Source organism: Symphodus melops (assembly GCF_947650265.1).
Source record: "Symphodus melops genome assembly, chromosome: 7".
Taxonomy (NCBI): Eukaryota; Metazoa; Chordata; class Actinopteri; order Labriformes; family Labridae; genus Symphodus; species Symphodus melops.
Genome location: NC_136697.1, coordinates 16,610,290 through 16,629,189, shown reverse-complemented (window position 1 = coordinate 16,629,189; position 18,900 = coordinate 16,610,290). Strand labels below are relative to the sequence as shown.

Genomic DNA, 18,900 nt, shown 5'->3' with positions numbered 1-18,900 from the left:
CTTCAGCTCTCCAGAGTATTTCCTCTGCTGACAGTCAGCTGGAGGGATCCACATCCGTTTTTCTTCCTCTGCTCGCTTTTTATTCCACTGTGTCCCGGCTTTCTCTTCCCCTCTCCACGGAGGAAGGATTTCTGCAGCATCGCTCAAACCATGTCTCCTCTGAAACCCATCTATCAGCTCTGTCCCTGAGTAATCATTCTGTATTCCTCCACTGTGGGAAGATCAAATATTTGTTACTGCTCACTGAAATACATTCAAAGGTTTTTAAGCAAGATGCACAATCCTCAGAAGATTTTCTTCCCCCCTTCTTAAGCCAATTATATTACATCAGATCACGGGCGTTCATTTTCCATTTACAGAGGATAAGCTGTTTGTATTGGGACTCCCAATGAACACAAAGGAGCACACTCACACTATAGTCACACTTCAACGGAAACAGTATAGGATAATTCAAATCTAGCTAAATCACACCCACAGAATGAACGTTTTCATGCAACAAAATCACAGTCACTGATTATGTATTTCTGCACCTGCACCATCATACTACCTCCTTAACCTTCTTGAATGTTGGTCTCCTACTTTTTCTCCTCACTTTTCCTCAGGTGTGAGAGGACACGACTGGAGATGTTTGTTCCCAGCATGCCACTGGCACAGCAGCGTGTCCGGGCCACTGTGCCCACAACAGGCTGGATCCTGGCTTTGGTTCTGATTCTTACTCTACAGGTAAACGTCGTTCCGACAGATTACTCTTGTCCACTTTTTGTCCTAAGGCTTTTTAAACTTTTTCATTATTTACCTCTGTTCTGCTATTTTTGGCTGCTGTGTTAATCACTTGACTCTCGGTACAACTCCACTCACAATCTTGGCCAGTTTGACTATACAAAAGTGTTCATTTGGACCTGATGTATGTTTTTTAAAATCTTCAGTCACACGTTAAAACCCTGCGCCAAATACAGACTGGAAATATTTCATTCACTTTACTCCAATGTTCACTGTAGAGACATGCTGCAGAGACCTGGAATTAAGAAAGAGTAGTGACCTTCCATTGCAGCATAGAGCTAACTCATGTTGGTAATGTTAGTATGATTTTTTTTTTTAAGTATAATTAAAAAGTTATTTCATACTGTTTTTTAAATATTTGTGTCCTAAGCTTGTACACCTGTTCTGTTGAAAAAAACAAACAAAGATATCTATTAGTAGATCCTTACACACCAGTTCATGATATCAAGATGTCCAAGTGTTTTTAGATCACCGGCCAAGGTGGCTGGTCGATAAAAAATTCCCCGCCAAACGTATTTTTAAAAAGCCGAAATAACAAAATGATAGTTTTTGTTTGACATACACATCTGTTTACAGTACACTTCATTGAGGAAGCATTATGTTCTGTGAAATAAATCACAGATTTTTAGTCTAAGATTCAATAATTTTCTCAGGAAATTGAGAAAAAAGAATTTATAAAAAGGCAGACATGCTCTTTGTAGTTTGCGCTGAAATGTATATTGGTGTTTCGGTGATGCTCACAGTCAAGAGAGAGCAGCAGGGAAAAGTAAATGCAGGCAGATACAGAAAACAATCAGTGGAGTTTTGATGACTTTTTGGTAAAAAAAAATGTTCCCACCCTGTGGTGGAAAGCCCTCTGAAATGTACTCGCCAAACAGAAACTCTAGCCGCATTTGGCGCTTGGCGTGTGTTCATTTCCGACCCTGCTTGGGCTAGTCATGCTTTTAAAGCTATGATGAGATATCTGCTAATAGTTCTCAGGTTATAATTTTTTAAATAATGGCATGGCTTTATATAATAGCTTTAATTGTTTAGCTATTTACAAACATCATATACAGTACAAGATGCTGGGTTTCCACGTCATTTTCCACTTGTCCAAATTGTTCCCTCATAAAGACTATTCTATTTTTCTTATGTCAAAAAAATCTCTATACTTTCGAACAGAAGTAAATCTGGAAATACTTCACTGTTTCAATATTTTGAGCCAATATCCGTCAATGTTAATGTGAAAATGACTGCGTGTGGTTTTCAGCTAGTGAGAAAATCCTTCATTTACAGTAAATGTAAGCGTCAAACCCCTGGGTTCCTGACAGAAGCTTCACTTCATCATGCTGTAATCACAAGATATAAAGCACAAACGCAAACCCTCAAACCTTTCTTTTCTGTGTTTCATATTTCATGTCTCTCTGCAGGGTGCTATTCACGCTGCTCCATCAGGAGACAACAAGCTGGTTCGCACCACCAGAGTGAGGAGACAGACGCCAGGGGGAGATCAGCCACTCTCCGCCAATCAGACACTGCGGGAGCAGCCTTTGGTATTCAACCACGTCTACAACATCAATGTTCCCTTGGAGTCTCTGTGCTCCGTGGATCTGGACGGCTCCGCACCGCCTGACCCAGGTGATGGTGAGGTCCTCTGATCGATCATTTGTTTGGATTTTAACCCACTGTCCCCTCCTTCTCTGCTGTCCTGGAGGCACATTGTGTCCACTTAAAGACACCAACTTCATGATTTCAGGTTCTCGTGGGGAGTTAGGCTCCAGACAGCCAATAGAGGGTCCAATAGATCCAGCCGGCTCAACAGAATACACTGAGCAGACGCTGGATGCTGATAGCCAGGTGAATGTGAAACTTTCTTTTTACACATTTTATTTTAGTTTAATAAAACTATGGTGGGTGATTAAGATTTGAGGATGAACATAGAGAGGTGTAAAGAGCCTTACTGTGTGATTTATGCAGATTGCCTTCTGTGGTTAGGAAAACAGAAACCATCTGTTTAATCACATGCAGACATTTACACTGATTTTTTATGGTGACATGATGTTTCATGGAGAATGAATTAAAGTTGTAATGGACTCTGACATGGTAATCTCTCACATTGCATCCATCACAGAGAGATGTGCTTGCTCGGAGTAAAGGTTGTTAATAATGGATTTTAAAGATGGAAAAGCATGCAGTGCTAAAACACCCAGAATACTGTCGACCCAGCCTTGCAGAACAACTAAATCGATAAACATTGTTTTACATACAACAAGAACTGCAACTTCACAAATTGAATATCAGTCAGTCAGCGCAGACAACTTGGCGTGTGCTTACAAAAGGCAACGAGCCCTGAGCTGCATGAAAACCTTCTCAGGCTAACACAAAGCATCAAGCTACAGTGTAGAGCAGCAGACAACATGAACGAAAAAAATGTCATGATTTTTAAAGGTTCAATATGTGAGATATTTACTGAATTAAATAAAAATGATGGCAAACAGAGAAATCAACAGGTTTCGCAGCAATGAAAGCGGGCAAGAGAGTGAACTGATACAGATATAACTGATTCTACCTGACCAAAAAAAAAAAACATTTGCATTTTTCTAATAAGCTCCACGAGCAGAAACACGGTCAAACTAGGATAAATATTGGAGATTTGAAAAGTGGAGAGAGGGTTCGAAAGGTTTCAAGGTTCCATCAAGTGTATAAGAGTTGCATATAGCTCCTTTAAGACACCTGAAACATGTTTAACTTTCAACATTATAAATAAGTATGAATTCACAGTGCTTCTCTTGCTTCTCTATGATAAGCAAGTTCAAACAGTCACACTGGCTCACCTGAACCTTTCACTAGAGAGAGTTGGAACATGCAGCAGTAGGGAGTTTAAGAGGTTTTTATAAGTATTTGTAATACTTTCCATTACAGTATGAAAACGAGTCATGGCCTCTCATGTCCCTGAGAACCAAAATTGTTACATTCTTGCATTACCGTTTTTAGCCTACAGGGCCACAGATGAGTATTTGATTCTGAAAAGAAAGGTTTTGGTTGGAAAATTGTAATATAAATAATTGTAGTCAAGTCAATCAATGCAGATAAATATTCTCAACTAATCTTGTATTCCTCTATAGATGACTTTCACTCACCGCATCAACATCCCAAAAGCTGCATGCGGCTGTCCGACTTCAACCACAATCCAGCAGCTGGCCATCAGAGTGGAGATGCTGGAGAGAGAGGTGTCCATGCTCAGAGCTCAGTGTGGATCTGGATGCTGTGGGGAGAGTTCAGCCATGGGTGAGTAACATTAAAGAGTGACAACGACGCATAAGGATGAAGTTGGAGGATGTTGTTTTCTATTTAAATAAGCGCTTTTGCCTGAAACATTTGCACAAACAACCCTGTGTCATAAACGATTAGGCTTCTAAAAGCAGTAGGAAAAAAACTAAGTAGGCTGTCTCATATGTGTCAGGAAAAAAATAGAAGAGTAAAGGTAAAACAGGCAGGAAAAACGGTTTATAGCATGAATGAAGAGGAGACAGACGGCAGCAGAATATTGATGCTGCAGGGCGAATTTTTGCTGCTGCTCTGTCTCGGTCTGAAGAGTGTGGAGAAACCTTTGGTACTGCTAAAGATGTGTGTTCACTATTCAGGAGATGCTGCCGTCAAATATGAGGGGACAAAAAAAAAAAAAAAAAAAAAACTCGAGGAGAAATTAGGATGATTTGGGCTAAGGATGTGCTCCATTGACAACATTGACCCGTTCAAACATTTTCTGAAAATGCTCCATCTCTACAGAGAGAGTACACTTACCTCAAGCCATCATGATCTGAATCAAGATGAGGGAGAAAAACACAGCTGGATGAAAATGCACAAAACAAGACCAGGGTAATAAGAACCCCAGACATTTAGATTTTATTCTGTGACTGATAGGAGGCTCACTGCCCAAAAAATGATTTTTTTCAGCATCAATGAAAATAGTAATATTTCTATTTGGACCACATTTTCACAAATATATTAAAGGAAATATACTTAAACAGCTAATTTCTTAAACAAATAATAACTCTTAAACTATAAATTATTCCTATGATGACCAAACCCTGCCGTTACTATCTCCTATTGGAGGCAGTCATTGTTGTTAAAAACGCAGTCAAAGCTCTGCTACAAAAACTACATGATGACATCATTTCAAAATGGAATTTTTTCTATAAAAAGCTATATTTCAAAAATAGATACAACACCAGTATATCTCTTAAGGCTAACACGTAATGCCATATTTATCAGTTGAGTCAAACAACAGTTTGTCGTTCAAGCATAGAGAATCGTCAGGGTTTTTTTTTTTAGAAACATGTCCTTACTATTACTTTATTAAATGTGTCGTCTTTCAAAGGTCGTTTAGACTTTGTCCCAGGCTGCAGCGGCCATGGCAGCTTCAGCTTCGACCTGTGTGGCTGCATCTGTGAGGAAGGTTGGGGTGGCAAAAACTGCTCGGAGCCTCGCTGTCCAGACGACTGCTCCGGCCAGGGGGTGTGCGTGGAAGGCGAGTGCGTGTGTGACCGTGACTTTGGAGGCGACAACTGCTCAGAGCCACGCTGCCCTTCAGACTGCTCGGGCCGTGGGTTGTGTATCGACGGGGAGTGTGTGTGCGAGGAGTCCTTCACCGGGGAAGACTGCATGGTTGGGAGGTGTCTCAACGACTGCTCGGACCAGGGGCTGTGCATCAACGGGACGTGCCAGTGCCGGCCCGGGTATGTGGGAGAAGACTGCTCGCTCGTCTACTGTGCCAACAACTGCAGCAAGAAGGGCGTCTGTAAGGACGGGTTCTGTGTCTGCCAGGATGGCTTTGCTGGAGACGACTGCAACTCTGGTAGGTTATTACTTTTTATCCTTTACGTCAGTCTCACCATGTCAAAAAAAACAAAAACAAAAGTAATTTGTCCCACGTTTATGGTTTATTTTGCAGAATCAAAAACTCAAAACTTTCCATCTCTGACGGAGCGTCTGGCAGGTTACTTCTTTCCCCATTAATACTTGTCTGATAATGGTAATATACAAAAATAACTACAGGAGTTACTGGAGCATGTTTATTGATACGTTTCACTGGAAATATTTTTTTTACAAATTGAGTCACTGGGCTCTCCCTCCTGCAAGTTGATTTTTAACCCCTGCCGTCAGTCTGACCAAGATCAAGTTACTCAGAGCAGAAATCCAACTTAAGCACCTTTCACTCGGTAACCTGCACAAGGTTTTATAAGAGTTCTCGGGCTGGAGCAGGTTTCTTTTGAAATTAGAACTGCCACATTAGATGGAGTGCCTCCATTGCAGAGATTGATTTACTGGTCTAGGGACAGATTTTCTGTTTCACCATGTGCTGGTACTGCTTTAGATTACAGTTCAGTGAGTATCTTACAAAGTCATCTTGATCTTTCTTTTAATGGTGTACGTACAGAGAAAACCAACTTCTGGCTCTTAATAGAAAACATTCATAAACAGTAACATATTTACCTTTAAATTACTCCTAAAGCTTAAAAACAAACCTTTAAACATCAAGAATGATTTAAAGAGCTTCCTAAACTCACTTAATTATGTTTCAATTGATGGAGCTGTGTTAGGTGGGCAGCCAGACTCCCCCCTGCTACAATTAATCCAACAGGACGCTAAATTTTCTCTGGCCAATCATGTCCTGAAACACCCATAAATCACATTCTATCCACCTTACACGGCGTGAATGGAATACAGATGAAGGCGTCATCATATCCTGACGAGTCCTGCTCCCGTCATATCCTGCCCATGTCCTTTTTTGAGTCAAACAGAACAAGTGGACAGATCTGAATTGTCACAGAGGTTTATCCCTCCTTCTGTTGGAACAGTTAGCTTTCAGCCCCATCATTCTTCAGTGTACGTGCGGCCCTGAAAAAACAATCCCCCTCTGGGTTTCTAATGCAGGTGGCGTGGCATGTGACTCACTGGACAGCAGAAGGTATAACAGCATTCATTTGTCAAAAGTCACATTCACCAGGCGCGTGGGGCGGGTAGGTGGGGGTGCTGTCACATTAGCTGCAGCTGAGACAGCTCTCTGTACCAAAATATCAGAAACTCCTCTGCCATTTGAGGCAGCTGTCAACAAAGTGAAAGATGAGGACGGACAGAAGAGAGCGAGCAACAGAGAGATGGGCAAAAAAAAAATAAAAAATCATTTTACAAAGGCCTATCCCCCCTTGCTAACCTCCCTTTTAATATCTAGTGAGAGTGTCCGAATTGCTTATTTCTTTGCAATTAGAGGACAAAATAGCCAATGCTTTTAGGGGATAGTTTGCTGAATACAAAACGAAGCTGTTCAATTACTAGAGACCTGTAGGGTGACAGGCTTAAGTGCTTCATGTTATCAAACACTGAAGAAGGCTGCTTGTATTTTTGCTTCAATTACGGTGGCCTTATATTCTTCCCACCATGAGAAATAATGGAGGCTGTTGAATTTAAATGGGATATTTCTGGCATGTGGTAGGATACAGTATATCTCTACATGAAAATAAATCCAACCACAAAGCACAGATCAATTTGTGCTGAAGAACTGCAATGTAATCTTGACAGCAGAGGATTTCCACCATCATTTCCATGAGCCATGACACTACAGTGGAAAAGTAGGGGTGACATTTTCATGTTGTCGACATTGTTGGAGCTCAGCAGCCTTGACAACTGACGTTTACATTTCTAACATACCTTTGACTCTCAGCATTGCTCCAGAGCAGGATTTCATGGCTTTATTTTATAACTCGTGTCTGCTGAAATGCCTCAATCGAGTTTGACTGAACAGCAGATCAGTCAATGGTAGGAATTTTGAAAACCTGCAGTATAAAGTAGCTGTGTTTCTTTTAGGTGTGTTGAAGATAGAGCTACTGTTTAACTGTGAAGGTAACGGGTTCTGACTGCCGTGTGACAGTTCAGTACATCAAATCCTGTAATATATTACCAGATGTATTTACCAGTCAGAGAGCATTCATTTTGAGTTTCATTATTAGTTTTATTACACTACACACGGTGATGCACGTACATGTGCAGTTACTTTGCACTCAAGTTATTATCTCGTCTTTATTACATATCTTTTCCACAAGTGTTTGATAGAGAGGTCAACGCATTAACTGTGTGTCTCTCTTTACAGGTCGAAGATAGATTGAAGAAAGATATCTGAAAATATAATGGTATTAGATTTTTTCTCTCCCTAATATCATTATAGTTTAAAAAATATATCGGTCGGGCCCTATTTATTACCAAACCCATAGTGAAGCCTGGAAGGGGGCTATGCATGTAGAACTGGAGTTAGATTGAGTAAGTGAACACAGAACTGTGTATACGAGTTTAAGTTTGCAGCTACAAACGACAGCAGGCTGTTATGTTTCTGACAATGCATCTCTGATTGTTGTCACCTGTTGTCACCAGCTCATACCACTATCACACAGACAAGGTGAGATGAAACAGAGATGGATGGATGATGGACGGATGATGGTGGATAGAAGATGGATGGATTGATTGATTGATGATGGATGGATAATGGATTTCGAGCCTGACTGACTTGTGATACAGCTTTGTTTCTTACAAGATTGCGAAAACTCAAATAAATTCAAAACAGGAGTTAGGAAAACAGTGCAGATCAAGAGGAAAAACATTATAAAAATGAATCATTAAAATAGTTTGTTTTCGATTAAATAAATAAATAAATATGTATTATTGTGCTTCATGCCCAGAGTTTCAGTTTATTCACAGAACAGGAGAAATGTCATTCCTCAAATCAGCCTGAAGGCAAGTCAGTCCTCTGATGACACACCGACCATTGTTGTCAGACTTACTTTTACCTTTTCAGGTTTTTGTCCAGTAGATACTGCTGTACCTGCCGATGAGAGCATACTGATGAGACCCTAATTAGACTTTAGCACTTCAGGCAAGATTCTTGAATAACCTTCAGCAAGATGTCCTTCAGAAACATTGGAGGAGCTGCATACATGTGAATTTCTCTCATAACATTCGATAAGTTAAGAGGAGAGAAACCCTCAACATTTGAAGGAGCTCACGAGATTTAACAGAACAGTATTTTTGTAAGTGTTAATGCGGATAAGCATTTTAACGCAGTAAGCTTTGAGATGATGTTTTTTATATTTAGCAGCATCTGTACATGTGCGAGCCTTCAGGTTTGTCTTTGCCATCTTTTGGTACATTTTTACTGATCCTATTTTCTATTGCACCTAACAGACATGAATTTAAGCTGTTTATCCTGAGACCTTGTAGGCAGCCCAAGGGTAAAATTAACTTCAACGTAAATCAGATTAAGGAACAAAAAAAAAAAAAGGAGAGAGATCAAGTTACGAGCTGAAATCTGCTGCAGAGGTTGGATACTAGCCCAATAACAAAGGTCAGAGGCTGTCTTGACGCTCTGGGAAATGTTGATGGGATGTCCGGTTGGACCGGTTCTGTGTGACAATTAAAAAAGAGGAATGTCTGGCATTCAAATGAAATTCTTTGTTCATAACTTCTCACATAACAGCGATAAAGGCGAGATCCTCTGTGCCTCTCTATCACTTCTGTATCTGTGGTAAAGTTCCACTTCATTGTTGACCGGCTCTTCTGAGAGGAACCTCTTCTTCAGGACTCACTTGAGAGTCTTTCATCGCTTTAGGAGTAAAAATGACCTCATTCATTATTGGATTTGTCATTGCTTTCATATTCCAGTCTCATAGATAACATACATGCAGCAAATACGTGGTGCAAGGAGTTGTCCCCAGTGCAAGGCTCACTGTTTCAAAATGAGCAACCTGCACCACAGTATGAGCCCGTGTGAGAGAAGTAACTGAGAGTGTCCAAAGGCTCCCCTGAGGAGGACTCGGTGCTGTGCTGTAACACAGGATGTAGAGATGATGAGTGGGTGAGAGGTTATTTATCACACCATCCCACTGGCTGCTCCTTTACTCCTCTCTCTGTCTCATCCTTATTCCCTCTCATTTAATCGTCTATGTGAGATATTTTCTCTCCTGGACCAGATCTTGCCTGTTTTTTTTTTTTCTTTCTCTCCTGTCCCTTCTGTCCTCGGTCCGTCTATAAATCCATCCTGTATTTCTTCACCTAAAACTCTTTGTACCTTCTGTGTGCTCTTCCTGATGTCCTTCACCTCTCTCCCCTCCTCCTCCTCCTCATTGTTTTTGACAGTGGGGGCTGTAAACACTCTATTTTATGCCTCCACATTTACATTCAACACCACTTCTCCGGCTTATGGTTCGTCTACCTCCACTTCAGCCCAAATGAATGACAGTGATTCTCCCTCTTGTGGTAACACTCAGCCTCCTGTTACCACAATGACTGGCTTATTCTATAAACTGGGATGTTGCATTCAAAGAGCTGTCCAACCTGTCCACTCGGTGGGAAGATTACTGATGAAGAGACTGTATTTAGTCAGCAAGTTAATGGCAAATGTAGTCAGCATTAAGTTTATTTTACGAATACTGAATTTAAACATTGTGCAGAAAATATATTGGGGAAACATGCAAATGATTTAAGATCAGCGTTACTGAAGGTGGCCTATTTATGTTGAGATTATTCAAGACTTATTTCCATCCACACTGTTCAAAGGCTCCTCAGTTACTCTGTCATGGTCCATCAGATCTGATTACCAATGGAGAATCGGAGAGCATGATTTCATCCATGGATGGACTGCCAGGTGCTACAGTAGCAAAGGACTTCATGCCTGCCGACAGGGAGGGTCCATTGGGAGGAGTGAAGTCCATGGTAGAAGCCATAATTGCTTTGCCAGATTCTGGGTGTGAGGAGGAGCCCACCTGATTCTGTGCATATGGAGGGATCCACCTGTGACCTGAACACTGGCAACACTTACAGTACATGAGCGGCTGCAGACAGAAAAACAACTCAAGTCACCAGAATATATGAAAGCACTGAAAAGTCTGAGCCTTTTGAATGTGCTGCTGAGAAGCTTTTTTTTTTTTGGGACAAGAAAACACCTAATGTTTATGTAACTGATCTTATCCAAAAACTCTACGTTAGAAAGTTCACAGGAAACAAGATGCAGAATTGATGGTGGTGATATGAATGGATACAAATAAAGAATCTGGGGATGTAGCCTTCACAACACTGAGGCTTGTTTGACAAAGAATGGATCGAGATCACTATAGGCACCAAGAATTGTCCATCGTATGCTCACGCTATCTGTTGTGTCTCTAGGTCTAATTTGAATATCTGTATCGCTAATAATTATCAGGCGCAAGCACACCCAAAAAGGTGTTCTTCTCTTTTTGGGGTCTTGTTTTGGGTCTGATTGTGTGAAGAAGACATCTACACGAAAAGATATAGTCTCATCTTTTCAAAGGCGGAAGGTGGAATTGCTCTTGAGCACCGTAAACTTTGCACCTCTTATAAATTCTGTGGTACAAGTGGTGGTTTTATGCCATTCCCCACTCTCTCTCTTTTTCTCCACATTTCCTCTTCCTTCTATAGCTGTCCTATTAAAAAAAAGGCCTTACAAAAACATGTCATAGTACGAGCACTACTGATAAAAGTCTTAACTTTGGCAGTTTTCAGAGTGACAACATTGTACAACCTAAAATACTTTCACCTAAACACTCATACACTCACAAAAGCAAAATTTGCAATAACTGTTGCTGTTTTCTTTTCCCTTGTCTCACCAGTGGCCCCGGCTATGAACCTAAAGGTACGTGGCGTGACTGATAGCACTATTGACCTGGAGTGGGAGGGTTCAGTTGTGCTGACTGATTTCTTAGTGACATACACACCAAGCAGCCCTGGAGGTGAGTACGCCTCTAATCTGGCCTTTAAGATCTACCATAGCTGTAACATTAGTTTCAATCGATTCAAAGTGTTTCGGAAGGCTTTTACATTTTCTATGGCGTGTACCAATGTTTACTTATTGTACCTGTCTCCTTGTTAGGCGTGCAACTCGAGATAAGGCTTCCTGGAAACGTCACTTCCTGCTCTATCTCAGGCCTAGGAGCGGGCATCGAGTACAACATCAACGTGTTTGCGGTCATCAACAACAGTATCAGCGTCCCTGCCAGCATTACTGTTTCAACCTGTAAGTACAGTCCTCTGGGCTGTTTTGACTAAATGCTCTCAGCCTAAAGGTTGTTCCACTGATGCTGTGTTTGGTCCATGGCCAACAGAAAATAAATGCAATAGCTTAATTCGGCATCTCATAAATTGCTCTGCTTCATACAGGACTGTGCACGCTTTCTCACGCAGAAACAGCCATTTATGTGGATAATTACACATCCTGCCTCTCTCTTGTTTTTTTGGGGGGTTTTTCATCCCACCTGCTCCTGTGTGCCAAGCGGTCGTGATTTCTACCCATAACACCTGCTTTGTGTCACACACTCCACTACACACACAAACGCATTAGGTCCATACTGTGTTCTTCCTTTTTCCATTTAAAAGGACCAATTATTAACGTTCTCATCAGAAGCACTTACCGGTAGTAGCTTATATTCAAAGCTACCACACCATTTAATAAGTGAGAGCCTGATTCATCCTCTCTATACCAGCTGGCTACATACAGTGTGTTTCCATTAGTTCACTCTCGGCTGGATAAAAATACCCTCCATTTCACAGATAAGTGAATATAATTTCAGTGATTGCAGAATTGAAAGTAATAAAGTCAATTTAGGGTAATATAGCTTGGTGCAACCATTCTTCTGTGGTGGTATGATTTGTTGGGCTGCCTTTGCTTAACTTGATTATAGAATGTAGTATTTGATTATCTTGGAAGACTTATGAGAACGAGGCAGCCTATGAAAAAAGTAATTTTAGCATGATATTAAATTAAAGTATTGGCTTTTCGAACGGGCTTCACATCCAAGCTGGGGAAGTGTTTTCGGAGTATCGTGTAAAACATGTTTATTTTAGACATCTCAGTAAACAACTATGATTAACTTACATTTCTTTTTCTTTAAATGCTTAAAATCATTTGCCTTGATTACTTTAGTGCTTCGTGCCTTGTGATCAAATCAACATATAATGGAATGTAAACGAGAGGTTTAGCATCGGGCACCTTTAGCCAGAGCTGTAGGAGTGATTTACAGACTGCGTGGGTCACTGACCAACTCTAATATGTCTCTGCCTTCCTCTCAAGATTTCTCCAATCCAGATGGTTTAGTCTTCAAATCCATCACGGAGACATCAGTGGAGGTCCAGTGGCAACCGTTCTACTTTTCCTTCGATGGATGGGAGATCAGCTTCATCCCCAAGGTAGAGGAAAGCCGTGTGAACATGTAGTGTGTGTGTGTTGCTGTCAGTCCACATGACAGGGTACAGGACAGCATTGTGGAAGACAAGTGCACTGTCCTTGTTTTTGATGAGAACAGAGAGAAACAGATGTTCTATGCTTTGGATGAATCATCGCCAAATGACTGACACACGTCCACTCGCCCAAACATACAGCATTTTTTCCCCTTGCTGACTGTGAGAAATATTCTTGACTGAAGATAATTATTTCCAAATCTCCCTAATGCCAGTCTCTGTATGACTTTGAACATGTGTGCAGAGAAACGAACAGAAAATAACTGACTGGATTTTTCAGTTTTCTTGGGGGTTAGTTCAACTTGAAGGCCATAGCAAATTAGAGAAGCGGATTGTCTTCAGCTTATTGGCTATTAGGTGGATGAGCCAATAAACCGTTTTCCAGAAAAAGACCCTTCGTAAACCATGAAAGGGACAGGTTCAACGCAAGAGCCAAAACACGTCTCCTTTTTTTTCTAAATCTCGCTGTAAACTCAGGATCTCTCAGCACTCTTATCTCTCGCCCTCTCACAGTAATTGTATTTCTCCTTTAAGGTGTTTTTGTGGGGAGATATCCCTTAATCCAGCATGACGTCAAGACTCAAATCTGATGTCAAGATGCTCCTTTGGTGTTTGTTTTTCAAGCACTTTCAAGTTTTTAGTGTCTGGTCCTACAAGGAGTGGGCTATCTAATTGCATTTCTTCAATATGGCCCTCCCTGTTCTGCCTTTCCATTGACTCTTTCATGTCTCAAAGTCATCTCTTTTCTTCTTGCACTTCCCATCCCCCCAAACCTTTCCTCCTAATCTCTTTTTTTCGGACACTTTCTTCTCTACACCCGAAGGTACCCTCCATCCCTTTCTTTCTTTCTTTCTTTCTTTCTTTCTTTCTTTCTTTCTTTCTTTCTTTCTTTCTTTCTGTCTTTCTTTCTCCTTCACCTCCCTCTTCACCTCCCTCTTCATCTCCTTCCCTCCCTGTATACTTTTTTTCCTCCTCAATCTTTCCCTCCCTCACTCGAGCCACAGGGGAAATCATATTATGAGTTGCCATTCCCGCCCCCTGTGGATTTAATCCAGCAATGGGGATTGTGAATTTTGACAATCTCGTAATGGAAGCAGGCATGAAAGCTTTTGCCCGTACCAACAAACACAGAACTGACTATGCTGAAAAAAAGCAAAACAGAGAGAGAAAGTGAGACAGAGGGTGAGCTGGAGACCTGCTGTTAACATTGTTAGAAAGGGCCACAGTGTCATCTAACATCCCAGTGTAATGCCATGCTGGAGGGCTTTTTGTAGCACATACCTGCTGCAACATCATATACCTTTTCTGATTGGCTTTCATAATAAATCAATGAAACTTCAAAGAATTAACCAATCAATACTGGTGCCAGTAGACCAAGTATAGGAGCTGATTGAAACCTTATGTACATGTTGAGTTATTTCCAGTCATGTTAAGCTCATATACCCATTCTCTGGCGTTATTGATTAATATCATTTATGTGATGTTTTCAAAAAGGACACCAGAGCTGTTTCAGTTTGCTCAATTCTACCGCTTCAAGGCAGATTTGAAAAGCTGCTGTGGGCTCTTCTGTAATGAAGTGAATAAAATGAAATTCACAAACACAAAGAGACCGCACAAACCCACGCATTGAGATGAGGTTTTCAGCAGCACGATTCATGTTGACTAGTTATTACATTGTCAATGTTCAAATGTCAATCTGCAATATCTTCTCCTTTGTGCATGACTCCTTTCACTTTGTACAGGTTGAAATAACGTATCCTCCTCCAATCAAAGCAGCCGCTGCAGCGCAACCGGACATTGCAGCAAGAGCCATTAGTTAGAAATCATAATCCAGTGTTTGAAGAAAAATGCATTTTTTTGTGTACAACTTTGACAAAACATATTTACAAATACAAACGTCCCTCCTACAACCAATCGTTTTATTGGAACTTTCCTCTGAAAGGACAGTTTGAGTGAAATCGTGAAATGAAGGGTGGCAAGAGAAGGTGTTTAACGGTTCTGTTTTCCAATCGTCTGTTTCAACAATCTACTTGCTATTATAAAAATATATTTCATACCATTATTTAATTTTTTAAAAAGAAGGAATCAGGCCAAGATACGAGAACTATTATTACACAACAGACTTTATGATTATGAATGAAAACATTTCCAAATTATATATTTTTTTAAATTGTCGCCAGCTTTGCCACCTCAGAATCGTAGCCCGTCTGTAATGCAACGATAATATTCCATTCTATGAACCATGGGGGGGATATTTTTTTTTAAAAAGGTACACAATTATTTGCTGTCCTTCCTAAAAATGTAAGTCACATCTAGAGGGAAAATGAAGGAATCAAAAAGTCCTCTACATAAATCACCCTTCAGCTTAGTAAAATACAGCTGTAAAATACCTCCACAAGAACACAAAAAAAGCTCTTTAGTCTTTTTCTCAGCGACCTTGTCTGCTGATAGAGGGATGACTAATTATAAGCAAACTGACACTTCAGATGGGAGCAGAAATATACTGTTATGGTGATTCATTTTGAATAATGAAGCATTGCCTACATTCCACTGAATTATTATTGAGATTGAACACCAATTGATATCGGAACATAACTGTTGTGTTTTACTGCGGCCCACCGTGGTAATTTAGTCGAGGTGATTAAATGGATTACATCTCTAATTACAGTTTTAATTCAGGAAAGTAGCAAGCTGTTGTATGTTCTGTTGTAATGTGAGCCTTTGTAGCACAGGCTTTTGGGGATCTTGCAGCAGCAGTAGATGTAACATCTGTCTGTTGGCAGGAAGTACATGTGCAACACTGGCTCTCGGAGAACAGCTGGGAATAGTGGGGGCTCCATATGGATGAGCGACGGGCCTTTGGAAGGGAGGAGTGCTGCCTCTGCAGAAAAAGACCTCTGAAATATCACTGAAACATTTAAAACTATTCCTGCTCAGCAAACATGCTTTTGAAGTTTAATATGAAACACCAACAGGAAGGCTTACAAATTACACCAAAAACTGCCTGCATACAGTTTAGAAAGTGACCTGTGTTCCGTTTAGCTGCAGGAGTCATTGTATTTGTCTTACGTTCACATTTAAAATTGTACGAACAATTACTGTGAAAAATTTACTTTCAGTCTCTTTTAATGTCGTAACGTGAAACTGTTTTTTTTTCTCTTTTCAGGATAACGACGGTGGGATGACTGCACAGCTGCCCAGCACCATCACATATTTTGTGCAGACTGGTTTGAGACCGGGAGAAGAGTACACAGTGAACCTGGTGGCACTGCGAGACGTGGGCCGAAGCCAGCCATTCACTGCTACTGTCACAACATGTATGTATTAATGTTCATGTGAAAAGTTAAGCTTTAACCTTGACAGTGGGATATTATGTCATAAGTCTGAGGAATGACTGAAATACAAATGCGTTTAACTCTCTGACCAATCGTAATCAGAGTAAAAGTAGTTCTACACTTAATTGTTATTACTATTCCTGTTTTCAATACTGCACATTGGTAGAAAACAAGCTAGTCCAGTATACTTTAACTGAGGGCAAACACATTTTAAATTATGGGAAGTTGTTTTTACACATTACAGATATCTGGGTGTGTTATCTGTCGTCATGTTTGTGAGTGGATTTTTTTTTTGGGGGTTAATGAATGCTACTTCAGCAGAATTTAATTTAAAAAGTAATCTTAGTAGGTCCTCTCACACACACAGAGATGTGTCAGATCATTGATAAAAGATACAGATAAAAGGCCTTGACACGGTTTATTGTTTTATCTCGTTTTCTATTCAATACAGAAAAACTTGAAAATGTGTAGTCAGTGCAGCCAATCAGTCACTGATAAAGCTTAACCCTTTCATATACAGTTTGAGATCAGAAAAGGAAACAACAGCAGCGTAAACAAATACAGAAATATATAAAACCTTAATAGAAAAGTTGCACTAAATCTTTTATTATTATGCACTAAATCACTCAGTGTAACCCAGGGTGACATCCTAAAGTTTGTGAGTTTTTCTATTCCGAAGTTGAGCACATTTCAGAGAAAAGCAGTTCTGATAATTGAGAAGCTGGAATAAACAAACGTTTGGCATTTTTACTTGATAAAAAGGGATACTTGATGAAGAAATAATTGTAACTGTCAGCAATTAATTTTCTGTCAGTCAGCCAATAAATCATGCCACAATTTAAATACCAAATGTAGAACCTTATCCTGTGCATTTGAATGACTTTCCACACACGCACACACACGCGCACACACACACACACACACACACACACACACACACACACACACACACACACACAGTCGCACACCCACAGCTTTAATACCTGGACACAAGCAGTGTCACCTTGACACATTTGTTTGTCTGCCATCCATTTATGTACCTGTTGTAAACGCCAGTGAAGTATTACCCCCACTCCTCACCCCGCTGACACCACTCGGACAGATGTAATAGATCCAATCCAAAGCTTGTCCTTAACAATATAAGCTCTGATGTCTGAAGTCAAAACACCATCAATTTCTTGTCAAGTCTTGTGGGGTTGTAATTAAGTATCGATAAATAATTCATTGCACTCGTTAATTTTTCATGCTGACCCACTGCAGGACACCTTATTGGATAAAGAAAGAGGAAAAGACAGATTTGAAGTTGCTCAATTATTCATAAGAAAGATTTATCTTTCCTTGGAGACGAAGGCAACATGATGAGGAGTGGGAGGAAAAGAGCAGACGGAGAGGACAGCCCATGTGGGAACTGGTTAACAGCAACCGTATACCTCAAGTTGCTTTCTGAGTGGAGACCCAAGGGGCCAATATTGAATACATCAAGAATAAGGGTGGTCCTGCTATAGATCAAACATTTGTTCTGGGATTTAGATCTCAAACGCTTAAAAAAGTCTTTAAAGGACAGTATGGTCCCTTTCTGAGTGTGGGAATACCATTTACATAATTTCTCTCTTGGGTGTTCTATACTGACCAATTATGCTATCACAGCACAGTATGGCACTTTTGAATAAAGCATGAACTGTACATTGCACTAAACATTGTGACGTATGTTATCTGCTCCTTTAAAAGTGATTTGTCAACTTTTCAAACAAACTTGTATAATTAAAGATCCAAAATGTAAGATACCCACTGAGCTAAATCATGAAATGACTTTGGCTACTGATCACACTATTTAACACCTCTTTACCTTGACTGAGCATCTGTACATCTCTGCAGCTCTGTCGGGATGTTTGAGCTTCTTATGAATAACACCCTGAGATAATTTAATCTACTTCACTTTGGGAAGCTACTCACCCCCAAAAAAGAATACACAAAAACAATCAACCGTTTCCTGGCACAGACCCGTTGGCTCAGACTTAGAGGGGATGACTCTCATCACAAATGCTTCACATTCATATGCAAATCGTTCCAGTGCGTGTTTTACTGTTTGATGAAGCCAACAGAATCGCATCGTTTTTTAATTCAGAGCATCTATTCTGAGATTCCCAAACCAAGCACTCATCTGGCCCTGACTGTGCTTTGAGATTCAGTCCATGAATAAGACAAACAATAATTGGTGACAAGGGGTAACCCTAAAGGAGAAAACGTCTGCTGAAATGTGTTTGTCTTCCTGTTAAGAATACACACGCATCTCTAAATACCATAATATGAGAACTGGATGACTTGTATTTATAGTGCTGGTACTCAACACTCTTGCTCTACCCTTTAGCACATGCTTTCTCAGTGTGTGTTTACTCTGAGACAGTCAGACATTCAGACTGTCGGTGAAATGCTTTTTTTTGACAACAAAACCAACCACTCCACTGGCAAGTCTTGAAACAGTGTTCACAGCCCTTTTCATATT

The 18,900-nt window shown here is 40.4% G+C and overlaps 2 protein-coding genes across 6 annotated transcripts in view; both read left to right on the top strand.

The window, feature by feature from the left end:
• The window catches only part of LOC306826676 (zona pellucida sperm-binding protein 4-like), a 350,754-nt gene that overhangs the window by 268,429 nt on the left and 63,425 nt on the right, over positions 1–18,900 (top strand). The gene's annotated exons all lie outside the window — the stretch shown is intronic.
• Positions 1–18,900, top strand: part of tnr (tenascin R (restrictin, janusin)) — a 152,868-nt gene that overhangs the window by 87,988 nt on the left and 45,980 nt on the right. For 3 of the 5 annotated variants that reach the window (XM_079348127.1, XM_079348129.1, XM_079348125.1), the window contains exons 4-12: positions 603–723; positions 2,193–2,406; positions 2,519–2,619; positions 3,888–4,050; positions 5,144–5,620; positions 11,439–11,558; positions 11,699–11,842; positions 12,896–13,011; positions 16,229–16,379. In XM_079348127.1, coding sequence (XP_079204253.1) covers positions 625–723; positions 2,193–2,406; positions 2,519–2,619; positions 3,888–4,050; positions 5,144–5,620; positions 11,439–11,558; positions 11,699–11,842; positions 12,896–13,011; positions 16,229–16,379 — 1,585 coding nt within the window. In that variant the 5' untranslated portion in view covers positions 603–624. The remainder of the gene's footprint in view (positions 1–602; positions 724–2,192; positions 2,407–2,518; positions 2,620–3,887; positions 4,051–5,143; positions 5,621–11,438; positions 11,559–11,698; positions 11,843–12,895; positions 13,012–16,228; positions 16,380–18,900) is intronic. The other 2 variants (XM_079348128.1, XM_079348126.1) reach the window with 1 other exon arrangement.